Genomic DNA, 27042 nt, shown 5'->3' on the forward strand with positions numbered 1-27042 from the left:
TGGTATTATCAAAAACAAAACAAAACATAGTGTTGGTGAGGATGTGGAGAAAATGGAAACTTGTGTTCTGATGGTGGAGATGTAAGACGGTGTAACCACTATGGAAAACAGTATGGCAGTACTTCAAAAAATTAAAAATAAAATCATCGAATGACCCAGCAATTCCAGCTCTGGGTATATATTATATACACAAGAATTGAAAGCAGGGTCTCAATGAGATATCTGTACCTCCATGTTCATAGCAACATTATTCACAATAGCCAAAAGGTGGAAGCAACCCAGTCAACAGATAAAGGGATAAATAAAATGTACATACAATAGAATATTATTCAGCCTTAAGAAGAAAAATTCTGACACATACTGCAGTTGTGAGGACATTATGCTAAGGGAATAAATCAGTCACAAAAAGACAGTGTATGATTCCACTTTTATGAGGTACCTATAGTAGTCAAATTCACAGAGATCGACAGTTGATGATTGCAAGGGTCTGAGGGGAGGTGGAGATGGGGAGTTTAATGCGTATAGGAGTTTCAGTTTTACAAGATGAAAAGAGTTCTGGAGATTGGTTGCACAACAGAGTGAGTGTGCTTAACCATACTGAACTTCACCCTTTAAAATGGTTAAGATGAGAATTTTATGTGTATTTTACCACAATTTGAAAACAACAACAACAACAACAAAACTCTTTATGACCTTAGAGGTTATGGTGAGAATGGCTGGGATAGGTGTGAGAAAAAATTATTAACATTAAGAAAGTGGAGTTAGGTTACCTTGAGTCTTAGAGCTTGTTTTAACAGTGGTTACATTAATAAAGAAAGGGGTCAGGAAGAGTTTTAGGGTGAGATGATTAGCTTGGTTTTTGAAATGTCAGTTTTTGAAATTGTTTTTGAAATGTCAGTTTTTGAAATTGAAGTAATAATTTTGTCATGCAACAGGTATGCAGGCTAATTCAATGTATTTAACAGGGAAAAGGTAATTCCTAGATAATAATTTGCTAATTTCTGGTTCTCTTTGAAGAGTGGCAAATCAATTCTTCTCTTTTGTACAATGTATTCCGGATACTGTGTAGGGGGTGGGGTGGGGAATGGGAGGTGGAGTCTGAATTTTCCTGCTGGTTTCCTTTGGCTAATTCTTGCTTTTGACCTCAGTCCTAGAAGGAATCATACAGCAGAAGTATAATTGATTTTATTAAACAAACATTAAACAATTAAATTCCAGAGTCCTGTAATTGAGAATATCTTGAAAGAAAACTTCATGCTGCTAGAGCAGGGTAAAATGATTGCTGGCCTCGGATTAGAATCCAACACTACAGAGGGGTTTCTCCTGCAAATGAGATGAGTATTAAATGAGATAGCACAGGTAAATTAGTAATAGCACAACAAACGTTAGCTTCTTATATTATTTAGGTAAACAAACGCATTACAGGTAAACGTACAGAATTCTCTATGAATGTATAGACTGTAAGAGTTATTCTCAATACTAATTCGTACATATCTTTTCACTTTTTGTTTTTACAAGTACAGCTACTACAAAAACCAAAGGTTAGGTTCAGACTAATAAAGTAGTAGTAATTTAAAAAGGAAAAGAATATAGTAAGAGCTGCTTTAGAAAATCATGTTCTACGTATTGCACCTGAACGAGGAACGTAAACCTTTCTATCAGGAACTGATAAATCTAGGAACCTTTTATTCGTGAATCTTGGTCCCCAGCCGGATCTGAGTCAGTAGAGGACCTTGACAGCCGCACACGCTGGCGGGGGGGTAGGTGGGGGTGGAATTAGCCTACGCACCACGAAAGATTCATCCCGGAAGTAGTTATTGGTTGTCTCCATGCGCCGGTTCCTGGACACCGTAGAGCCGAGGCGCGAGGCTCAGACGGGGAGGTAGAGGCAGAAGGACTCTGAGCACCCTCCGCCTGGGACACGAGCCGCTGCGCCCGAGGGGCTGGCTCCGGCGCCATCATGCTGCTCCTGCCAAGCGCTGTGGACGGCCAGGGCACCGCCATCACCCACGCTCTGACCTCTGGTACGTACCCACTCATCCCTGGCTCCGTCAAGCCTCAGCCTCCCCTGCCTTGGTCTTCCACTTGGGACACCCCAAAACCTCTTTACCCTTGCCCCTGAAAACTAGCTTATAGAGGGTGGGGCCGTGACGCGTGTCTTTTTGCTCCCTGCTACACAGAATTCCTTCCCCAGACTGGAAGGAAGGAGGGAGGGGGGCGTCTTCCTTATGCCCCCGCAGTTTCTTCCTCGTCTCGCGGCTGCTGACTCATGGATTGGGCGGTGTAGTTCGGGACCGAACCCTCCAGTACCCTAAAAAGGTTCTTATAAGCATCTCCTTGCCTACTGCAAGAGACTGCCTGCAGCGAGCTCCCCACGTGCCGGGGGTCCTACAAAGCCTTGCTGCTGGCGCACAGTTAAACATCTCTCTCCCTTTATCTTTGCTCTGGCTTTGTTTTTTAAATGTCCCAACTCAGACAGTGCTGCTCATATTCAATATGAAAAGATCACTGTGTACGCTGGTAAAACCGGTGTAGACAGACTTTTAAGGTAGTCATTAAGTGAAACTTGTCCTATGTAAATCAACTGTCTTCAGTTTTCTAAAAAAGGGGGTGAAAGTTGCCCTGTTGCTGTAGATTCTTAGACGTATAGCCCAGGACAGTCATGGTGTTTTATGTAAACTTAAAGAGTCTCTAGTTTCAGTGATTTCATTGATAACCATAGCCACGTATACAGACTCTTGTTGTATGTGATTTTGGACATATCTCACAGCATATGTTGTGTTCGTGCTTAGACAGAAGTTTCTGTGTAATCTCACAAGTAGAGGGAAAGGCTTGAAAGGTCATGTTCTTAAAACCCACACCCACACTACACAGGTAGAACTTCTTGAACGTAGTGTTTTTGAATACTCTTCTGTGAAGGGTAGAAGAAATTTTAATTTCCCGACTCAATTAAAACATGAAAAGTTAGCTATTTTTACAGAATTGTGGCCATTCGGTACAAGGGAAGGCTTACATCGGAGTTATTACCAGACAATAAATCTTTTTACTTTCATTTGAAATATGAAATTAAAATTAAGATGTTCACTTTTTTCCTGACCCAAACTACCTTTTTTGAATTGCTAATATACAAATGTAGAATGACTTACCCCATTTCCCAGCAATAATGATAAAGACTTACTTTTATTTATCAGTTTGTGATTTTCAAAGTGCTTTTATGGTTTTTCATTTGTTCCTTCCAAGGAACCAGATAAGTTAGGTGTTGTTCCCGTTTTACAGTTGAAGGCATCGCTGACTCATTTCACATAGCTACTAATTGTCAGACGTACACTGAAATCCAGAGCTTATTTCAGATGCGATGCTATTATACTAAAGCACAATTTCATTAATAAATTCCTGTTAGCTGCTTGAAAATTGTCTTTCAAAAAAATCATTGCTAGTGAACTTTAAAAATTTTTAAACCTATCTAAATTCGTTTTAATAAGATATTTTGAGTTGTTTTAAAAGATTTTGTTTGATGAGGCTAGCTCTTTATGCCAGTTTATAATTCTTTATTGCCTTATTACAGTTATAAGTCTTAAAAGAAAGCAGTTTGCAACATCTCTGCCTGTTCCTCCTTTTCCTCTCATATCCCCAGAGAAGTATTGATTTATTGTTGACATTGCTGAATGTCTTGTTTTGTCAGATAACTGGAAGAGGTTGAGTGAATCTCTCTGTAAATACTAGGAAATGATTATTTATTGCTAACCCTCATGTTAACTGGATTACTGCGGTTATTTTCTCAATTGATGGTTTTAAAATTATATTCTGATGCTGTCACTGTTTGGATCTTATTTATTGCCTTGGAACAGATTTATTCCATGCAGTACATTGAAGCCTCTCTTAACGCTTTCAATCACAGCCTCAACACTCTGTCAAGTTGAACCTGTGGGAAGATGGTTTGAAGCTTTTGTTAAGAGGAGAAACAGAAATGCTTCTGCCTCTTTTCAGGAACTGGAGGATAAGAAAGAGTTATCAGAGGAATCAGAAGATGAAGAATTGCAGTTAGAAGAGTTTCCTATGCTGAAAACACTTGATCCCAAAGACTGGAAGGTATTTAATATCTGAATCTTGTTCAGTGAGATGCAGTTTTCCATTATTAAACCATGTTTTAAGGTGCTTCAACAACATAATCATGACTGAGCACCTGTTTATTGTTAAGCCCTGAGTGGGATAGCACTAGCCATAGGATACTATCTCTGCTGGAGAAATCCAGAAAAGGTAATGTCTGATCTGTTCTTAGACGGTTAAGTGACAATTTGTGAAACAAGAAGGGAGAAAAAGTGTTCTGGGCAGAAGGAATAGATATGCAAAGGCATAAAGGAGTAAAAGAATATGCACTGCCTTTTCAGGGATTGGTGAAGGGTAGAGTAGCATATTGAAGGGTGGTGGTGAGAAATCAGACTGCAGACAGAGTCTAGATGAAACTCTGTAGTGTCCTTTTTATGCCATGCCAAGGAAGGAATTTGTATTTTATTTTGGGGGCACTAAGAAGTCATCAAAAGTTTCTAAGCTAATTTTAGGAAAGTAATTTCCCTGGCAATACAGAAACTTGCTTGAAAAGGGAGAGCAGGACCGGAGGGGAAGGGAATTGTTTGCTCTTATAGGGCTAGTGCAGTAATCCAAGCGCACGAATGAATGCTTGATGCTTGAACTAAATTTGTAGCCCAGTTTTGAGGAAGAGGGGACAGATTTGCTTTTTGGGGGGGTAGACTCGACAGATCTTGGAGACCTTGGTTGTGCTGCCCAAAAGAAGGGAATGTATTTGGAAGACCTCTGATCATCCTAGCCTGAGTCACCTGCTAGACTGTGGTGTCAGTCAGCAGCACAGGGTTACAGAGAAAGGAAGTTTGTGGGGAGCATGCTGTTGTGTTGCTCTGCATATGGAGCTCAGAAGTCTGCCCTAGAGTAAACTGGGGAGTTATGAGCATTTGCAGGGCACTTAATATCTTCTAGCCCTGGTGTTGGATCAGATCACCTTGGACCACAGTATAGAGAGAGACAGAGAGAAACTCTAGTACTGAGCTTTGTGGGGCATCAGGAAGCCGGTCAAAATGGCTAAAAAACGCTAGTGGAAGATCAGAAGGAAACAGAGTGGATTCACAGATACTATAGGAAGATAATGTTTCAAGAAAAGAGTCAGCTGTGTTGCCACTGAGAGTTGAAATCAAGTGAAGGCAGCTTGGGCATCTTGTATTTGGCAGCTGGAAATTGATACTGAAGAGAGCAGCTTCATAGCCCCTGGGGTGAGAATGGATAGAGCAGAACTAGATTGGAGTGGTTTGAAAAATGAATGCTAGAGGGGGTAAAAATGTTCTGTGGATGGCTTTTTCAAGAAGTTTAATTTTGATGGGCAGCAAAGAAGTGGAAGTGGGGTCCTGGAAGGGTCTTCAAGATGAGAGGTAACAGAGCATCTTCTTATACTGATTAAAATAATCCAGTTGGAATTTACATGACAGTTGGAAGATGCTAGCATTTGAAAGACATAGAGAAGATGGTATTCAGAACGAAGAGGAGGGATGGAGTAATTTGTCTTCATAGGACAGGCTTTCTCAGTGGTGAGGGAAAGGGAGAAGATGCATGGATGCAGGTAAAATGGCAGAAAGATGCTGGACTTTGAGTAGGATATTTTAAATTTTTTCATTAGGCAGGAGGCAAGGCCATTGATGAAAGGGTGGAGCTGGGTCAGTGACGTTTAATGAAAGACTAGGGGACTGAGGTATGTAATAATAGTCTTAGGGAGTGTAAAAGAAAGCCAACTGGAACAAAGTGTGAGTGCCAGGTACAATAAAGGAGCCCATGCTTAGGGAGTTTGCAGTCCTGACTATAAAGGAAAACCAGTCAACCGTATTTGACACTTTTCTCCCATGTTTTATGCCCTCAACTCCTTTCTCCCTATTCATTCTCCAGTATTGGATACACCCTCTGAGTTCTGTAAGGAGCCTTCACTCAGATGCTACCTCAACCTCTAGATTTGCAGGGATGTTAGCCAAAGTAGAAATGAAAGCAGGTGCTTCCTATCAGAAAGCCTCATCCCCAGTTTCTCAAAATTTCCATCCAACCTTCTTTGCTTCACGGGGCCCTTGTCCTGTCATTGCCACTGGCCCAGCCTACTGGGGCTACTGTAATTCTCCCCTCAGTTCTGAAATCTTCCCGGCTATACCTTGATTTAAGGCTGGCCATAGGATATTAATATGTATTAAGAGAAAAAAAAGAGTTCCTTTGTCAAGTTTTGAAAAATGCTGGGCTTTATAAGTTTCTGTCTGCTTGTTTTTGTTTTTTTAATTGCAGGACTTCTCAGAGCCTTTGTTTGGTTTCTGTGCATACAGATTATCAAGAAGACTATATACAATGGCCCACATTTCCCAAACTTCCATGACCTCAGAACCCGTTTTATACAAACATCTCACTAGACTTATATTATGAGAGTCTCACTTTGGCAAACAACTGTTTTAGGATACCAACACAAGGGATAGGATATATGGCTTCATTTCAAACTTGACTCCCTTTTGTGTCTTTATCAGAACCAAGATCATTATGCAGTACTTGGACTGGGCCATGTAAGGTACAAAGCTACACAGAGACAGATTAAAGCAGCTCGTAAGTACTTAGTTATTTTGAAATAATCAAATATCTGGTATAGGTAATGTTATCCTCTTGAAAAGATATGCAAGATCATAGTCTATAGCCATTACTCTAGATTTAACACATGTTGTATGGTATAAGAATGTGTAACCACAGTCTCCTTTACCTTCAAAGCTAGAAAAAAGCAGTCTCCTGAGTGGACTTTCTCATTAGGCACAAGAAATCGGGGGGTGGGGGGTGTGTGTTTGTGACATGGTAAAGAACATTCTTCCTGTGGCAAGCTTTTTCACCTCCCTTTGGATGTATGGCCAGCTGTACTTAGTGGAAGTGGCCTTGTTACTTAGGTTTTTCAATGTTCTTTTGAGATCTTAGGTCACATCTTGGTTAATATCACCCTGTCTCTTCTGCCCAAGAAAGAGTTATCTGATGTTTCATTGTTCCTTTCATCAACAAGGTAGAAAATTGGGGTGGGGGGAGGGGGGTGTGCGGGGGTGAAATTGTTGGCAACCCAGTCTTCATAGGCCTTATGAAACACCATTCCCTTAGTGCTCTGAACTGTCCTGTCCTTTGCAATCCTGTGAACGTAATTCCTTACACACCATTAATTTCACCTGATAGTAAAGTTTAATGAAAGGTGAAGGTAATTAGTTTTCTGTTTTGTCTTAGGACAGTGTTCTGTCCTCTACTCTAGAGAATGGATATTGAGGTCAGAGGAGGTAAGATTGTGCCATATGGAAAAGGAGGAGGGAAGCAGGGGCAGAGAAATTCTTGTACTTGGAAGAAGATGACTGAATGAGACCTGCCTCATGTTGAAAAATGCCAGTCGAGCCTAAGTATACTCGATAAACTCAAAATTTTCTCATTAATGCTTGTATTTAGGAAAGTCACAGGAAATATTTTTTAACAAGGTGAAGGAATTTATGAGATTATTTTAGACCCATTATTGGATTTCTTTAAAAGCTGGAATGATTACGTTAGTGCATATGAATAGTTGTTGCAATATACGTAAATGCCAGGAAAATTCGTTTGCCCTGGAAAAGTGTTTGCAAAGTCTTACTATATGAAAGAATAGCATACAAATACCAAATATGTCTTGACGTTTATAAATTTGTGAAAGAACTAGAAGTGATTTAGAGCTATGAAAGTAGTTGGTATTTTAAGGTGAAGGAATTGTTTCTCTAAAGTTAAAAAAATGTATAATAATTGTAAAAGAAACATCCATTTGCTTCTGTTAAGTCTGTTTTATTGGGATAATAGAAATTAATTTTTGAATATTCTATTGCCAAAAGTTTTGCACCCCCAGTGTACAGATTATTAACATGTGAATTTATGGTTTACTCTCTACCACCTTGTTAAATATTCTCAGTATTTATTCAGAAGCAAACTGTTCTCTTTCCACTATCACTGTAAGGAGACAATTACTACTTACTGCTCTCTGGAACCTAGTCTTAAAGTAAAAATGCAAAGTTATTGTTTGCAAGTTTATAATTATTAGCACAAACAAATTTAATAATAATGTAAGACTGATAACATTTGAGATCCTACTAGTTCTTGAATCCTATTACAAACACACACATAAAGGAGGTTGGTGGGGGTTTTTTACATTTTATTTTTTTAATTGAAGTATAGTTGATGTATAATATTGTATAAGTTACAGGTGTAAATAGAGTGATTCACAATTTTTAAAGGTTATAGTCCCTGTGTTGTACATTATATCCTTATAGCTTGTTTTATACATAATAGTTTGTAAAAAGTTTTAATTTTGTTTAATTTATTGATATTTTGAATTGCTGCATTGAAAATTAAAGATTCAATTACGGGTGGATAAAGTAAGTGGTCTTTTTTTTCCTTTTCTGCATTATCTGAAAAGAGTAAATTACTAGAAAAGTTGAATGATGAGTTAAGAGAAAGTACTTGAATACTAACAGTGGTATTTGAGTTTTTTCTGAAGAAAAATTACCACACTGGCAAATGATTCATGTAGGTTTGCTATTCTTTACGTGGAAATAGTCTTTGATTTGAATTTCCTAAATTTAATAATTTTAGCTTAAAATACTTCCCATATTTTAACCTGAAAACTGTTTCGTATTATGCCTCTTAAAAATTAGAAATCATAGAGACTTTTTGTAATAATCTATTGGGTGGCCAAAAAGTTTGTTCAGTTAATGAATACATTATTCAATAAATTTCATGGTAAAAATGAAAAATGTATCTTTTAGCATTACTTAAAAGCAAACAAACTTTTTGGCCAACCCAATATAATGGAAAAGAATCAGGAAAAAAAAAAGTATAAAGTATATATATGTGTGTGTGTATACATATATATGTAGTTAAATCACTTTGCTGTACACCTGAAACTAACACAATATTGTAAATCAAGTATACTTTAATATTTAAAAAAATCAGAGACTTTTTATAATAATAGAAATATAAACATACAATAAAAACCAATTTGCATTAATGTACCCTCAAAACACCTCAGAAACTATCTTTGGTGGGGAAGGGTGGAAAGGTAGGTCTTTGAAATTTCAGTAAACATACACAACAGCTGCACCAAAATTACCTTTGTTTCTTTTTCAAACCGAAAATGTTCTTTGGCCTCCGTTACCTTATTTTTAATATTGGGTGACATATTTTGCCTCCGCCAACCCCACCCCTGGGACAGAGTATAGGAGAGTCTCAGGACGCCCTACGGTGCATGAATGACTAAAGGTGATTAGGTGGAAAAGTCAGTGAAGAAAAAAAGTGTAGCATAAGAGGAGACTGTCCAACCAAAAGCTGAGACTTCACCTGTCTCAGACTTTATCATAAGGCAAAAGAAAACTTAATTACTCCATGTTGTCAGTGAGATACGAAGACACTGCACGGGTGGGGGGTACAGCGGAAAGAGACTAGTGAGGAAAAAGAATTGCCTGGAAACTAAAAACAGGAGAGCAGCATTTTAATTAGAAAGGCTGACGTACAATTAGAAAACAAAATAAAGCAGAGGATAGCCTTGAAGAATGTTCCCAAGACTCAGAAGGAAAGAATAAAGAAATGTCAGATTTCCCTAAAGAAGAGGTCAGAATGAATGTAACAGAGACAGTAACTGCAGATAAAGAAGAAAACTTACCTGGTTTATAAACAGGTATGGCTTGAGATTGAGAATGTTTGTGGGCATGTGACTTGGATGTTACTCCTCAGAGCACACTTGCATTTTAAACGAGAACTATGTGAGTTAGGCCTAGCTGCACAGCATCTATTTTGCCAGCAGGGGTGAAAGAGCAGCGCCTAGAGAAGCTATGGCTTTCCTTAGGCCCTGGCCGTGGTGGGGTCATCACACCTCTGAACTGTCATAAGGCGATTGTTCCTGGCTACTTAGCTTCCAGGCCTGATAGTTGGACTCTCAGTTCCTGTGAGCTGCCTAATAACATTTAATAAATTCCTTTTCTGCTAAACCAGCTAGAAGGTGAAAATGTCTCCTGTTGAGTGTTAGTGGAGAAACAATAATACACGTGACTATAAGAAAAGTCTTGGAGCTCAAAAAAACCAAAAGTGTAGTTGTCACAGTTTCTGAACCCTTGCAGTGTATGTAGAAATCACTAAACATGCCCGTAAAAAGATTTGTACAAAAAATATTCATAGCACACTTACTCACGGTATCCAAAAACTCGAAACCACCCAGTGTTCACCAGCAAGATGATGAATAAGCAAACTGCTATATATTCACACAATAGAATAGTACTCAGCAGTTTTTAAAAAATTACTGATACACACAAGGTGGTGAATCTCAAAACAGTATGTCAGATACAAAGACATACTGCATGATTCCATTTACATGAACTTCAGTAACATGCAAACATAATCTATGATGACAGAAATCAGAAAGAGGTTGATGCAAGTACTAGGGGGTGGAAAATAGATCTGATTAAACAAGCCCAAAAAAAATCACTTGGGAAATTAAATATACCCTTTTGGACCTAGGCAGAAATAAAAACTGTATTAATAGACTTTTTGGTAAAAGTAAGATCATTGCCTGTCAGAACATGGGATGGCAGCTAGAGCTGTACCATCAGTAAGTTCATTGCCTTCAACTATTACGTTACCTTTTTGTTTGTTTGTCTGTTTTTTGGCCACACCACGCAGCATGTGGGATCTTAGTTTCCTGACCAGGAATTGAACCTGGGCCCCCTGCAGTGCAAGCAAGGAGTCTGAACCACTGGACAGCCAGGGAAATCCTATGTTACCTTTTTTAAAGGAGGGGAAAAAAATAAAATGGGCATTCAATCGAATGATTAAAAGAATAGCACTAAGGAAGATTGGGGGAAATAGATAAAACAGTATCTTAAAATGGATTTATAAGAAGAAAAAACAAGTAGTGAAATAAAGGATGGAAACAATTACAGAAGGTATTTTTAACTGAGACCATTATTAAATGCAGTGAATTTGAAAATTTTGATAAAATTGGCTTTTTTGGAATTGAGGAAATTTACAGTTATTATCCCCTAAAAAATGTTTTAGGCCTAGGTGATTTTTTAGGTGAATTTTTTTCAAATGCTTAAGGAATTGAAAATTCTCATGCTGAATGTTTTTGGAACAATTCATTTTGTGACTTTGATGTAATCCTAGTATGAAAATCTGGCATTGAAAGGCAAAATTATGGAGACAGTAAAAACTTCATGGTTGCTAAGGATTTGGGGGGGGGGGGTTGAGGAGGGATGAATAGGTGGAGCACAGAGGATTTTTAGGGCAGTGAAAACACTCTATATATTATGATGGGTACATGTCATTATACATTTATCCAAACTCACAGAATGTACACCACCAGGAGTGAAAACTATGGCCTTTGGGTGATTATGATGGGTCAGTGTAGGTTCATCAATTGTTAACAAGTAGCAGGAATTACCTGGCCACCCATCACTTTCACTGCTGGGGGGCCCGGGTTCCATCCCTGCTCGGGAAACTAAGATCCTGCATGTCACATGGCCTGGCCAGTTAAAAAAAAACAAAAACAATAAGAGGTGCATACCCCTGTGTGAACATCCTTTCACCACAGCCTCAATAGCACTGGACACAGCACTGGACACATGACTATCACTGATGCTCAACAAATTTTCTTGTTGTTTGTTTCTTTCATTCTTTATTTATGGAGGAAAAAGAGATTGTCTCAGTTTTTCTTCTTAGTTTGTGTGAGTCACTTTACAATGAATAATGGCTAGCGGTTAACATCTACTGAACATTTAACATGTGCCAGCACTGTTTGTCAATTAATCTTCTCAAAAACCCTATGAGGAAAGTACTGTTAGTTTCTCCTTTGTACAGATGAGGAAAATGAGGCACAGGGAGGTTAAATAATCACTTAACCTCTATGCAACCTATCCAAAGTCCCAGCCAAGTTGGGCTCCAAGCCAGGTAGCCTGATTCCTGAGCTTGTGCTTGCACACTGCCTCTCCTGGTCCATCATGTTTGATGTTAATGCTTTCCACAACTACTATGATTATTCTTGTGTTTTTAAAAAACATTCAGCTTTTAAATTTATATTTACTGATCGTTTCCTTTGTAATTTATTCCAGTATTTATAAATGTAGAAGGCCCTTCATTCTCCAAAAGTTTGATATATGTTTCTATTTTAATATTTTCTGCGGTCAGAATTGAAAAGCTTAGTTATTTTTCAAAGTCCTAATATCATCTAATAATCCTCCCCTTTCTACTAATTTGTGATGCCTCCTTTACCATAGTAATTTTTACCAGAGTCTGTTTCCGGTTACCTATTCTTGTCCGAGGATTATCTTTAAAATGACTGTTGCTTTCTAACGTGTTTCACTTCTCTAAGTATATCCTAAGAAGAAAGAGTCCTAAATATGGAAAAATACTTCTCTACAAAATGATTCAAGTTTTACATAACTTACAGTAGTGAAGAATTGGAAACAATCTAAATATCCAGCAGCAGAGAAATAGTTAAATAAGTTATGATAAATCTACTTGAAATAGTGTATTAAGTAGTCATTAAAAATTTTTAAAGAGTTTTCAACAGCATGGAAAATGGAACTGCTGTAATGTTAAGTTGAAAAAATCACAACCTAAATTGGTGTATATAATATGATTATACCTACGTTTTTAAAAGCATATGCTTAAGGGGAAAAAGTCTGTGTGGAAATACACCAAATATTAACGTCAGTTGTCTTTGGGTGTTGGCACTTTGGCCAGTTCTTAAAATAATTATTTCAATTTCTCTGTAATTTCTGTTTAATAAGCATATATTTTACTGTAGGAGAAGATATTTTTAAACTAATATGCTTTTAGAAATGGCTCTGTTTAGCTTATCTTTAGTTTTGATGCCTAAAAGGACAAATTATCTAAATCTGACTTATTTTGTAGATAAAGCAATGGTTTTAAAACATCACCCAGACAAACGGAAAGCAGCTGGTGAACCAATAAAAGAAGGAGACAATGACTACTTCACTTGCATAACTAAAGGTAAGAAAACAAGTTAGAGTCTGGAATTTCTAACAGTGAAGATTATTGACTACTGGGATTGAGTTTCCTGTGTATACTCTAGTTCATTTATACCATAACATTTAAAAATACTTTTGGTTAACTTCTGGTTATTTCTGGTAATCTCCCCCAGAGCCTCACTACACAAAGTGAGGTTCTCCTAACCAGCAGCATCAGCAGCACCTGGTAGTTGTCAGAAATGCAGAAGCTCAGGCCCTGCCCCAGACCTACTGAGTCAGAATCTGCATTTTAACAGGATCCCCAGATGATTCCTATGAAAAGCTCATCCTAGAATTAATTCACATATGTGTTATGTTTAATGATGAGAATATGAAGATCTTTTTCCATTTCAGATACTTTGTGGGACTAAACTGTTCCTCAGATGTTTTGCTTAAATTAAGAAGTTGATTCTCTCCTAGTAAGGGACCCCCAACTATCAATGGCTATTTACATAGCCATATCCTCATTAAGCACATTAATAGAGGGAGTCACCATATCTAAATATTATATGTGATTTTACATTTTGATGCTCATTTTCTAAACAAATGTGTACACATCTTTCAAACTTATTCTTTGTTGGCCACTCTTACACAGTGCTCAGGATGCCAAAGATCCTTTGATCTTTCACAACCTTGGGATGTAACAGTCTTCTAGCTATTTCTTTTTCCTCAGAGTCATGCTTTCTTAAGGGTTGAGTGTTTATTGTTTTGTTTGTCCTTTGCCTTCCAGAAGATATACTTAAAGAAGTTAAGTCCAATTGTATCCAGTATCCTCCCCTCCCCACAGGCACACAAAATTTTTAAATATGAAAAATAACTTTTTTAAGGAAAAAAATGTAGCACTGTGGTGATGTGACCTTATGATTTTTTTCCTCAGCTTATGAAATGTTATCTGATCCAGTGAAAAGACGAGCATTTAACAGTGTGGATCCTACTTTTGATAATTCAGTTCCTTCTAAAAGCGAAGCAAAGGACAATTTCTTCGAAGTGTTTTCCCCAGTGTTTGAAAGGAATTCCAGGTGCGTTAAGGCATCCCCTAGTGGTCATCACGCTCTGTTGGCTGGCTTCTTGTAGTGCCAGGTTTCTCTTGGTATTCCTCTGGTGATAGTTTTGTTTTCTTCTTCCTCCTCATCGTCTACAATATTGAGATCCTCTGGTGAACTCACTACACTCATTTATTTTGCACTCTAAATAGAAGTTCTTCCTTTCCTTAGTGAAATTGCTTTACAGCTCATGGGACGTTTTTCTTTTAAATTTCCTTTGGGGGGAAGAACAGTGAGTGCTTAACTTTATGGAGTGTGATGCTGATACTTAAGTAACAGTAATTTCCCATTCTTTCCTTCCCCTTTGTTAATGGTGCACTGTTACATTTGGCCCATTATCATTTAGGAAGAGCTTTTGTTCTGTTTTTGAGCATCTGATTATCATAAGGTTCTCTAACAAAGGATGATTTATATTTAAGATTAAAGCATATGTAATTTATTTCAATAAAATCAGTTTTTGAGTAGTGTCCATCAATAATTACATTTTTTGGTTTCATCTGCATTGAAAGGTTTCCTTAGCGTGCATCTTAGCTGCATATTAGAATCAGCTGGAGAGCTTGAACAGTTCCTGATGCCTGGGTTCCACCTGGAGAAATTGTGATTTTAATTTAATTGACTTGGAATGCCTGTAGGTTTTTTAATGCTTCCAGGTGATTCTCATGGGCAGCTAAGTTTGAGAAGCACTTTGATTAGCAGTTTGATGCAGCCTAGTATTTCCTCTTCCCTTTCTCCTCACATTTGTTTGTAACAGTGCTGAAGGTGGTAAAAAAAAAAAAAAAATTGTGTATTACATTTTTTTTGTGGAATGGTTTCATAGAGTGGAAAAACTTGGGTCAGTAGTGACCTCAGGGTCCTTTCACAGATGGTGGGTGAAGTGCTGAACCTACAAGTCTGACTCTTGGGGGAAAGTGGTAGCAGTGGGGTGGGGGTGGAAATCTGTTCCCTCTGTGTGTATCGCTTCTGTACTGCCTGTTTAGGGGCAGGACTAAGTGAGCTTGAAAACTGGGGCTAGAGCCTGTTTTTCCTGGCCAGCCTGGAAGCCACTACAACCCTGTAATTTACAGAACTGCATATAACCTGAGGGTTAGAACACTGTTCCATTGTTTTCTCCCCCACCCCCCTGCTTCCCTTGCGCTCCCTTTTATTGTACCTGTGTTCAGCACTGCACTGCTGATCTCCCAGCTCCATCTCTTAGTTATGGAGGACACAGGGGAGGGAGATTGTAGGGGATTAGTACAAACTGTTGTTTTTAATAAAGTAGCTTGTTGAACCTTTGTACAACGTTTTAAGTTTTTCTTTTTTTCAATATTTCAGGTGGTCAAATAAAAAAAATGTCCCTAAATTTGGTGATATGAATTCATCATTTGAAGATGTAGATGCATTTTATTCTTTCTGGTGAGTGAATACACTGTTTCTCTGATGCTTTCATTTTTTAAGAAGGTAAGTATTCAGTAAGTACTTTCTTGACTTTTTATAAATTGAGGGGTCGGAAAATTGCAGAACCTTCACTGAACAAAAGTACTCTGTTCAGAAATCAAAAAGGTTTTCACAGAATGCTGTATTATCTCCTATGTAATATTTAGGCTTTTATGATTTTTTTCAGTCTGTTTTCTGTTAGATTTCTAGGTATCAAGCACACTAGAGCAGTAAAAAGTGAAAAATGAGATTTGAATTCAATAAAAAAATTTTCATTTTGCTATTTTTAAGTACTTATGTATGATGAAGACACTGTTGTCTCTCTGATTCATTAATTTTTAACACAATATTTTCCATTTTTATATTATATGTGCTGTATTTTCTCAGTAAGTATCTGGTAAATATGAAAACAAAATCACTTTAAACAAAATTTAGCTCTGTCAGTTGTAGTTGCTCTTACCTTCAGAGGATACAGACCAGATAAAGTAGTCACTACTAGGTTACCTTAAGATTTGACAGACTAGTGGAGGTGAAGGCAGAGAAAACTTTAACAGGCAAGAGAGAAACCGAATATTCAGAAGCAGGGAGCTGGGATTTTGATTTAGGGATGATGAGTATTTAGACTTTCATACCAAGTACAATGTTATTTTAAAAAGAAGAAGAAAAAGACTTGGGTATAGTGTTAGTTCAGTATCAAAAGAGAGGGGAGGGAGAGATGGATTAAAGCAGACTCATCCACTTATTAAAGTTTCTTAAAATTATATGCACCTAACTTAATTTTTAAAGGAAGATTTTTTTCATTTGTTTTGGCTTGATTTTATTTTATTTCTGTTTATATTAGGTATAATTTTGATTCTTGGAGAGAATTTTCTTATTTAGATGAAGAAGAGAAAGAAAAAGCAGAATGGTATGTATGTAAATTATTACTAAAGGAAGATATCTCTTTGGTTCTTTGGTATTTGTGATGATGTAAAAATATACCACATATATTTTCTTTTGTATTTTCTCTTTGTGTATCCGTTTTAAATGAGTTTTTTGATATTTTGAGATCCCATCTCAGAAGTTAAGCTTGATAGTACCAAATCAGTAGTTGGTTATGCTATGCTTAAGAAATTGCCAAGGAATGTAATTGTCAGTAAAGCTCAAGTCAGCGAATTCTTTTTATTCTGGTGGCTTTATCAATTTTATTTTCATTTTCCCTATATGTGTAGAGAAATTCTTTTGACATGAATGTTCCCCCAAAATTAACCAAAATTAATACTAAGTACTATTACCCTTTAACTAATGTTAATAATGACATAGCATTTTAACCTTTTCAGACATTATTTGCATTGTAGCTAAATTATAAAGTATTACATTTTCATATCAAACCATCCATAAGCAATAGTTTGTTCCCAATATTTCCTATTTTATAGTCGTGATGAAAGGAGATGGATTGAAAAGCAGAACAGAGCAACAAGGGCCCAAAGGAAAAAAGAAGAAATGAACAGAATAAGAACATTAGTTGGTAAGTATAATTGATGGTTTTTTCTTAAGTTCTTTAATTAAATGTTAGAAATTCAAAAGATTAACTTTTTTTCTGGTAGATAATGCATATAGCTGTGATCCAAGGATAAAAAAATTTAAGGAAGAAGAAAAAGCCAAGAAAGAAGCAGAAAAGAAAGCAAAAGCAGAGGCAAAACGGAAGGAGCAAGAAGCTAAAGAGAAAGTAAGATGACATTTGATAAAGTTGGATTTTAAATGTTTATAAAATCTTCACCTTCAGATCTATTTTAAACACTGTCATCTGGCAGTAGAAAATTAGGTGCTACTATGAGTGAATCCTGACATTTGGTACAGTTGATAGAAGGATCTTCCTTACTAGCAAATTCTTTTTGAGCAAAAACATAATGTCATATAAATTTCTTAATACTACACTTATTTCTAGTATGTCTGTTTTACATTTCTAACAGAGTTTTGTAGAACTTTACCATATGCTTTTCCTTCAGTCTTTGATAAGTCGATGTTTACTTTTTTATAATTTATTAAAAAATTGTATTTTTTGAAGATTATAGAGCATTTTGGAATTCTAATTTTCTTATTGTATGGTTTTATTTTCCATTATCAAAGCAAAGACAAGCTGAATTAGAAGCTGCTCGGTTAGCAAAGGAGAAAGAAGAAGAGGAAGTTAGACAACAAGCATTATTGGCAAAGAAGGAAAAAGATATCCAGAAAAAAGCCATTAAGAAGGAAAGGCAAAAACTTCGAAACTCATGCAAGGTACGTCAGACTATGGTTAACAAGCACTATATACAAGTATATCAAATTGCTAATTAAGCTTAAAAATATTTCTATATTATGCAAATGTAAACTACTGTACATAGTTCAAAATATAAATGTTTTGAAATTCACTTTTTAAAAATTTCACACTTGGTGTACCCCCAAAAAAATTTTTTTAAATGAAAAAAAATTCACACATGTATATTCAGTATGCAGCTCTGATAGGGTTGGTTGTTACGTTTTTTTAACATAACCATCTTGTCATTTTCAAACCTAAAAAAAAACTTTATTATTCTAATATTTATTCCATATTCAGATCTTCTTCTTGATAATCTCGCCTTTTTTTATAGTTAGATTATTCAAATCAGGATCTAAATAAGATCAAAGGTTTCAGTTGTGTGTCTCCTGGTTGTGTCTGTCACAGGTCTCATCCCATCACCATCTCTGCCCCTTCCTCCAGTTGGAGAAATCGGATCGTTTGTTCTGAAAATGTGCCACAAATCGATTTTGACTGGTTGCTTCCTTAATGGTGTAACATTAATTTTTATCTAGAAAATGTTCTTGTAGAACTTGGGTTGTTTTTAAGGATCTGAAAGCTTTCACTTTTATCTAAATAAAGGGCTGTCATTCAGTTGCATACTGGTAGTTTGTGTTCCGATACAGTTTTTACTAAAAAATATTGATTAAAAAAACCTGAGAGTTTTCAAATATAGTTTTGTCCAAGAGATGGTCTTACATTTTAAACTGATAAACTTGAGGCCAGTATTGTTCCATATCAGATAGCATTGAGTGAATAAATTAATGAAATTCCAGGTATAGTAGAGATTGCCACACAGTATATTACACCATTGTGGTTAAATTCTGCAGGAATGTAAATGTTTGTTGTGTATAGAGAACTCTTTCATGTGACTGTCCAGAGACTCTAGACACTAGTATATGTATTCTAATATATGCCATCCTAAATCTTCAGTTAATAAAATTGAAATTAACCTGCCCTATCAGCAGGCTTTGAAAGACATTTAATAAAAATACAAGCATAGGATGTCTCTTCAGGCTTTTGGTAAGAGGAAAATATAAATAGAAAAAATGAAATATTTTTCTCAGATTTCACCTAGAAAATTATATTGAGAAGAATGCAGTATAACATAGTTGTTGAGAGCATGGACTCAGATTTGAAGTAATTCTCCACTTCCCATGTCCTGGTTGTGGTCCTCAGGAGGTTCCCTCAACCAATTTTGTGTCTCAGTTTCCTCACCTATACAATAACTGAAATAATACCTAGAAATAGGGTTGTGGAGATTAAATGAGATCATTCACATGTAGCACTTGTTAGATTTGGCATAATGAGAACTGAATCAAAAACTTGAAAAGGTCAATTAGAAAATAGAAAACTTGAGTAGTTCTTAGAGATGTGCCTAAATGAGGGTTAAAGTTCTGGCCTTTGGTAACTTATCACTCTTTTCCACCATGAGTTCATTTATCATCCATCAGATATATGATGAGCACTTACTGTGTGCCAAGCAGTTATAATTGCTGTTGATATAATGATGACACAGTCCTTGCCTTCAAGAATCTGCTGGTTAATGATGGAGAATGACAAGAAAACAGGCAATTGAAACACTTTAAGATGAGTACTAGCACAAGAAGCTACCAAACGGGTGGTCAAGGAAGACTTTGTGGATCTAGTGGGATTTAGCCAGGTGAAGCATTGTTAGAGAGGAGAGAGGACAAGGAGCATTGAGAGAGTGCTGAGATCCAGAAAAGTGAGGTTTAATGAGCCAGAGGCAGCTGAAGAGGAAGGAGGGGCCAGGTTTTGAAGGGCATTATATGTCTTGCTAGCTTAAATCTGATCTTGAGTCAGTTTTGCTCAGGATGCTGAGAGAACGCTAGAGGTAGAGACAAATTAAGAGTCTTTTGCATAATCCAGGTGAGAGCATGGTGGCCTTGAACTAGTAGAGTTGGTGGGACTAGAAGAAGGTAGATTAAATGAACCGACATTTAGGAGGTAAGATGGGCTGTTGCCTGTGGGTATTGATTATATGTTGGAGGTGGAAGAGGTTAATACATGTCCTGGTTTCTTGCCTGGATACTGGATGGGTGATGGTATTATTCAGTGAAATAGAAATCAAAGGAAGAGGAAAAGGCTAGGGAAGAATGATTTCAGTTTAGGGCATGTTGAGTGCATTGAGACAGTCAGATGAAGATACTCAAGTAGTGACTTTGATGTACAAGTCTGGAGTTGAGTGGGATCATCACATAGTCATCTACATCTCAGTGTTTTTGTTTTTATTTTTATTTATTTATTTATTTTATTGGCTGTGTTGGGTCTTTTTTGCTGTGCGTGGGCTTTCTTTAGTTGCAGTGAGTGGGGGCTACTCTTCGTTGTGGTGTGTGGGCTCCTCATTGCTGTGGCTTCTCTTGTTGCGGAGCACGGGCTCTAGGCGTGTGGGCTTCAGTAGTTGCAGCACATAGGCTCAATAGTTGTGGCTCACGGGCTCTAAAGTGCAGGCTCAGTAGTTGTGGCGCACGGGCTTAGTTGCTCCATGGCATGTGGGATCTTCCTAGAGCAGGGATCGAACCCGTGTCCCCTGCATTGGCAGGCGGATTCTTAACCACTGCGCCACCTAGGAAGTTCTACATCTCAGTGTTGAGTAGATGAGATTCCCCCCAGGGAGAGAGTATAGAGTAAGGAGGCTGGAGATGGGACCCTGGTAAACACCAATACTTAAGGCACTGGTAGAGAAAGTGGAGACTGAGAATGAGTGACCCAGACAGGTAGGAAGAAAATCAGTAAGGCTTTTGGAAGCCTAGGGAAGTGTCATAGTAAAAGAAGCATTGGAACCTTAGCACTAGATTGCATGGATTAAGGAAGCAAGGAAAAGTGAGGAATGGGGGACATGTCAGCAGCAGCTTAAAGAAACATGAGAAGTATTGACACTTTCTAATTCTTGTTCATCTTGGCACATCATGATGTTCCATTGTAAGCATAATCTCTAGTTAACAGGTTTTGTGAACTTTCTGTCCCTTAACACACTATCTTTTTTATAATTTGGCACACACTAAATAGAACAGGCAGCCTAACAAAGGGATTTTAATTTGTCATCGTATAGAATTTCTTGATTCTTAAGTGGTTCAGCAAGGAATCATTATTTTATAACATCTGGGGGCCTTCTGCACCATCACCTTGATTCTGTTTTGCTCCTCCATCCATTTAGTAATGACTCTTTATTGCTGGCTGGCCAGGGAAAGCCTTGGGAGGTGCCCTGGGAATGTGGTTGTTGGTCAGAACGCCATACATTCAACTTAAGAACCTTGAGAACTTCATGCTGTGTGTTTATGGATGTATTCTTGAGTGCCACTAGGTATGACGAAAATGTTTGTGTTTGTACTTCTAGACCTGGAATCACTTTTCTGACAATGAGGCCGAACGTGTTAAAATGATGGAAGAAGTAGAAAAACTTTGTGATCGACTTGAACTAGCAAGGTATAACTATAGAGCTGCTGTTGAAGTCTTCTTTGGGGCTTAGAATAAAGTTTCATTCCCTTTCTTCCTTTAAGTTTACAGTGCTTGAATGAAACACTCACATCATCTACAAAAGAAGTAGGAAAGGCTGCTCTGGAAAAACAGGTAATAGAACACATCACTTCTACCTGTATTTAGCATTTAATTCTGCTTTAGTATTGCTTTCAACTCAGTATTTCCCCACCTAACATTAAGTTACTGTAGAGGCAAAGAGTGTCTCATTTCTCTTTCAGTCGATTTAAATTGGATTTAAGCATGTATAGTTGTTACCATATATAGTTGTTTGATTTGTGGTTATCTAGCACATTAATCATAGATTTTTCAGAAACACTGTTAGAAAAAAATAATTGGATTGACTATTCCAAAACATTTAGAACCAAGAGATTTTTATTCTGTCTAGTCTACACCTTTTATTTTACAGATGAGGAAACAGGCCCAGAAATTCAGTTCAGTGCAACAAGTGTTAGTATCTACTATATATGGCCCTGTGCCTAGGTGATTTGGAGAAAAGCCTAATGCTGTTGTCGCCACAGAGGAGTTCAGGAACAGTTAATGCTAAAGAGAAAAGGCCTAAGGATCAAAAAGTGGAGGGCCTGCAGTAAATGCTATAAGTTAGAGAGGAAGTACCAACACCAGGTTGGAGTAGTCAGGGAGGCCAGTGAAGGGTTTGAGCCAGTTCTGAAGGACGACAGTGTTAAATGAAGGTCAGGGGAGCAGCATGAACCATAAAATACAGGTAGGAGTAGAAAGTTAGGGGGAGAAGAAGTGGGAGATTAAGTTGCTTAAGAAGAGTAGAGCCAAGTTAAGTGGGTTTTGAATACCTAGATGATCAGTTTCCATTACCACAGATCTTTGAGTAGCACAGGGTTAACGTTGTGCTATTAATCTGGCATTTGTAGACAAGAGGCATTGGATAAGTGTGACTAGTGTAAGAATCTCACTGGAAGGACCTGGAGTATGAGTGATGATGGGAATCATTGAAATCTTTGGGACTTGATGACTGGTTCTAAGGGATTGAAGTGGGGAAATGAGTCAAAGATAACTCCAGAAGCACCTGACAGAAGCAACATCATCAAGTAAAGGCTTTCTTTTTCACTTGTGCATGTTTGAAGGTACACTGGAAGTGACAGTGTAAAAGGTAGAACAGGACTTCACATAAAACAAAGGCCACTTTCCTGTGCTTTTACCTTTTTGTAGAGAATAAATGACATTATCTGTGAAAGAGTGGGTATGAGCTTTGAAATGGCCTTGTGTGTGAATGACTGTAGACTTGACAAGTAGTGTCCAAGGCAAATAGAGATCATATGATACAGTAATACAGGGTAGGTCAAGCCATGCTGGTTCTTGGTTTCTCAAGCAGAGATACATAACCTGGAAGCCAGAGTAAAAAAGCCGATTCTGGTTTGGGGTTGGCCTGGGGGAGTATAGGGTCCTTGTCTGGATGATGCTGAGGGTCGAGAACTACGGAACCCCAGACAGCAAGGGAGCATAGAGTAGTAAGATGCTTTAAGTCCCTGACTTACCTATAATATTTGTGTAGATAGAAGAAATAAATGAGCAAATTAGAAAAGAGAAAGAGGAAGCTGAGGCGCGTATGCGACAAGCATCTAAGAATGCAGAGAAATCAACTGGTGGAGGTGGAAATGGCAGTAAACACTGGTCAGAAGATGATCTGCAATTATTAATTAAAGCTGTGAATCTCTTCCCTGCTGGAACAAATTCAAGGTATTGGTTTCTAATGAAACTTCTCTTCAACACATACTGGAGCCTAGGGATAATGTAGACACATCCAAAGAGCAGCACGTTACAGGAAACTTCCAGAGATGTGCTTGGGTCTAGACACTAAATTCTGTGCAGAGAAAAGTGTGAAAAGCAGAGTGCATTTTGAACCTGCTAGTCTTACCAGCTTAACCAACACACATATGTATATCCATACATACAGCAGTATGCTTCATTAATTTCTCAGGAAACTAAGGATCATGAGACAAACCTTGACTGTCACGTTGGCTTATTCCATTGTGGCTTATACTAGGCACTAAGTGCTGTGTTCCATAGTTTCTCTTTCAGTCTTAATCCTTCTTTGTTGCTTCCCACCTCAAACTGGAGCTTACTGCAGAGTCTGAGTTGAGAACATAAAGAAGCCTTAGAGACCTAGCCTCCCGTATTCTGTAGATGAAGAAACTAAGGTTCTGTTTTCAGAATGGTTTGTCTCCTTAAGTGTGTCCAAATGGCAGTATGCACAAATGTGTGCTTTTATTTCTGTTGGTTTTTACACAGACTCAGTAAGGTTTTGTATAAACTTGAAACCAAGATTATACACAGTTGATTTAAACATGAAAAGCAAAAACCATAGTCCAGGTGATACTAATATTTAGACCACTAATTTAGAGCTAATTCTTTAGATATTATAGCTAACCCTTCTGCATTAAAAATGTGGGATCATTCTGGTTTTTGTTTTGGGTTTTTTGTTATGTTGATTGCTCTAGATGGGAAGTTATTGCTAATTACATGAACATACATTCTTCTTCTGGAGTCAAGAGAACAGCCAAAGATGTTATTGGCAAAGCGAAGAGTCTTCAAAAACTTGGTGAGTTAGTTTTGCCAAGTCATTTTTTTTTGCTGCCTTGAATACATATTTTTAAAATAATTACGCAATTTAATGAAAGACTAAATGAGACGATCTGTAGTATTTTTTTTTCCCTTCTCAGACCCTCATCAAAAAGATGACATAAACAAAAAGGCTTTTGATAAGTTTAAAAAAGAACATGGCGTGGTGCCTCAAGCAGACAATGCAACACCTTCAGAACGATTTGAAGGTAATGAGATTTTATTTTTCTGTGAGTAGAAAATGCTAACCATGTATGTATGTATGTGAGAGTATAAAAGATCTAGGGTCTATGTTCAGAATGATTGGAAAATAAAGCAGACTGAAAGGTACAGAGTAGGTGTTTTCAGGACAGATTTACTTCAACACCACTGAGAATTAGTTTTTCCATTTCATATGCCACCAGGGGAGGGGGTGGTGTTTCTTTTGTTCACCAGATTTTACAAATCAGTATTAAAGGATACTGGGACAATTGAAATTTGAATAAGGTCTGTAGACTAGATAACTTTTTATCAGGTTGATTTCCTGATTTTGAAAAATAAACTATATATAAGGAAATGTCTTTTTCAGGGAAGACAGGAGTAAAGGGACAGCATGCCTGCAACTTACATGGTTCAGAACAAGTTACACAGACACATTTTGCTGACATTGTCTTGGGTGTTCTAGTTAATTTGATTACCCTGGAACAGTGTGTTTCAGATGCAAATTATGACTCAGAAGTGGATCATGAAATCTGTCTAATGGGTCATGACTAGGAAATAGAGAGCATTACACCTACTCCATAAGTGGGTATTTGTGAAACTTTTGTTCACGTGTATGTTTCGGATGTGACATTTTTTCCCTTACTGTGAGTTGCTGACAAAAGTTTGAAAAGTTCTCTTTCACTTCATGCATTTGTGAGCCACCAATCCTTTCTCCCTAAACTAAGCCAATCTTGGATATACTTTCCAGATCACAGTGCCAAATGTATGTTTTGAGATTAACTACCAGCCTTGACTCTTCATGATAACCTCTCCCTGTGTTAACAGTCCCACTTTTCCTGTATTCTTGGTCTGGTTCATTATCCCAAAATTTCAATTTGAAAATATTAGAAGAGACTTAAAATGTTCTATAAAGAGGAAAAAAATCATTCTGCATTTTGCAAGTTGCATTTGCAAAATCGGGTGACTTTTTTCTAGGCTAGGCATTATTTTGGCTCTTTTAAGAAAGATAAGTAACAATGGAAATTTCAGAACACTTGAAAAGCACTTCTTAAGGAGATAATTCTCGTGCTCCCTTATGCCCTCCACAAAAATCAGACACATTCAGATATTACTGCGTTATGCTCAGCCCTTTCTTGTGGGACTAGTTTCGATGGTGGAGGCAGACACTGATGGTTGTGCTTTCTGGCAGATGGGTGACCCTGTAAGGGCAGGAGTGATATGGTACTTAGGCCTGACTCCTTTGCCTCTTTTATGGATTTAATGGGCAGGCCCCTCTCTCTTCAATTGCACCAGTAAATAGCAAGCTGGCTGCATTTTTTGGAATAGTGATTTCTCAGGAATTTTACATGTCATTCATTTTGGTATTGTGAAACACCTGGATAATAATAGCAGATAATAATTACGTCAGTTCCATCTTTTTTCCGAGAGAGAGGAAATTAATTAAATCTGTGGTGTTAAATGGGACTTCAGACTAAAAAAAGGAAACTCCACTAAGGGTTCCTGGAATTTAAAAGCTGACTTCAAAAAAGCTTCTGTCTTTAATTTGTCTTCAAATAAGTTCTCTGCCTTGTTTTGAGGTGTGTTGTTTTTTAACTTGTTCACTGTGTCTGTGTTTTCAACTGGGAAATAACTTAGATTTCCAGGCTTTGTACTTGATCTCACAGGATACAATTCCAAGAGGCAGTCTCACTACTGGTAGGATAGGTGCCACTGTGTTTTCACTGCATGGTCTGAAATAACTAAGCTGTCAGTAGTCCATTAACTTAGAATAATCAAATCAGCTTTTTAACCATTTTAACATTTTCATTTCTCTACAGAAGTGGGATATGTACTTCTTACATGCTTAGGAAGGAATATATTTGTTTCTGATATGTGTATGAGGTATAAGGAACTAGATTTATCAGAAATCTTAAATGACTTGTGATTGTAGTTTTGAATCCAACAGTCCAACTGTGTATGTTAAATCTGATTTTTAAAAAAAGTCTGGTGAGATAATATAGCTAAAGTTGTGGGAGACCAGAAATACAAAGCATATATTTCCTTTTGTGCTTAAAAAAAGTCTCAGATATTTTTCTGGGATGTGAGCTATCTAAAGTTTTTCCGCTAATTAATACCTAGAGGGTATATATGTGTGTCTAATTTGGTCTGTTCAAGATTACACATCACAGATTCAAATGGGAACTTACCAAGATGTGTACCAAAAGACTCATCTTGGAAGGTATTCCAAGACAATTTTCTATCAATTAGGATAAAATTTTTCAAATAAAGTTTTTTCTTAAACAGGTCCATGCACAGATTTCACCCCTTGGACAACAGAAGAACAGAAGCTTTTGGAACAAGCTTTGAAAACGTACCCAGTAAATACACCTGAAAGATGGGAAAAAATAGCAGAAGCAGTACCTGGCAGGACAAAGAAGGACTGCATGAAACGATATAAGGTTGTAGATCTTCAGTTTATAGATTCCATTATCATTTAAACTATGTTTTTGTGCCTATTTCAATACCACAGTAGTCGAGGGGCCAATATTATAAAAATAACCAACCTTAGAAACTTTCTAGCTCTGGCAGTTAAAAAAAAAAAAAAATCAGCCTTTTCAGTATAGATTTATCCAGTTTGAATGTTTTACATATTTATACCAAACACTAGAAATATCTGCAGATTCTGACAACTTCTTAGTCTAAGTAACATCTTTCTCCCTTCCTAGGAACTTGTCGAAATGGTAAAAGCAAAGAAAGCTGCTCAAGAGCAAGTGCTGAATGCAAGTAGAGGCAAGAAATGACTGTGACAATCTTTGTTGTGTGTGCATTTTTATAATAAAACTGAAAATACTGTACAAGTTTTTACTCTTAAAATTATACTTAAAGTGTGTTGTTCCAGTATAATTTCTCAGCGCTCAAA

At 37.3% G+C, this 27042-nt stretch overlaps 1 protein-coding gene across 2 annotated transcripts; it reads left to right on the plus strand.

The window, feature by feature from the left end:
• The first annotated feature begins 1739 nt into the window (after positions 1 to 1739).
• On the plus strand, positions 1740 to 26974 carry DNAJC2 (DnaJ heat shock protein family (Hsp40) member C2). 2 transcript variants are annotated; one of them, XM_057731275.1, is made up of 17 exons: positions 1740 to 2024; positions 3899 to 4089; positions 6561 to 6636; positions 12979 to 13077; positions 13972 to 14113; positions 15452 to 15532; positions 16395 to 16460; positions 16969 to 17060; positions 17140 to 17261; positions 17663 to 17812; positions 21208 to 21296; positions 21371 to 21440; positions 22876 to 23060; positions 23822 to 23922; positions 24044 to 24151; positions 26427 to 26581; positions 26849 to 26974. In XM_057731275.1, exons 1-17 carry the CDS (start codon positions 1961 to 1963, stop codon positions 26921 to 26923), a joined length of 1866 nt encoding a protein of 621 aa, XP_057587258.1. In that variant the 5' UTR covers positions 1740 to 1960; the 3' UTR covers positions 26924 to 26974. The 2 variants fall into 2 exon arrangements, with proteins under 2 accessions (XP_057587258.1, XP_057587259.1); XM_057731276.1 differs by having other exon boundaries at positions 1785 to 2024; positions 3988 to 4089.
• Positions 26975 to 27042: the final 68 nt, after the last annotated feature.

The sequence above is a fragment of the Hippopotamus amphibius genome, chromosome 4, assembly GCF_030028045.1.
Source record: "Hippopotamus amphibius kiboko isolate mHipAmp2 chromosome 4, mHipAmp2.hap2, whole genome shotgun sequence".
Taxonomy (NCBI): Eukaryota; Metazoa; Chordata; class Mammalia; order Artiodactyla; family Hippopotamidae; genus Hippopotamus; species Hippopotamus amphibius.

Bases quoted from the DNA above. Each gene is read 5' to 3' on its own strand.
- DNAJC2 (XM_057731275.1), top strand. From the start codon at position 1,961: ATGCTGCTCCTGCCAAGCGCTGTGGACGGCCAGGGCACCGCCATCACC. The intron at 14,114-15,451 runs GTGCGTTAAGGC...TCAATATTTCAG, and splicing joins GTGTTTGAAAGGAATTCCAG to GTGGTCAAATAAAAAAAATG. The intron at 15,533-16,394 runs GTGAGTGAATAC...TGTTTATATTAG, and splicing joins GATGCATTTTATTCTTTCTG to GTATAATTTTGATTCTTGGA.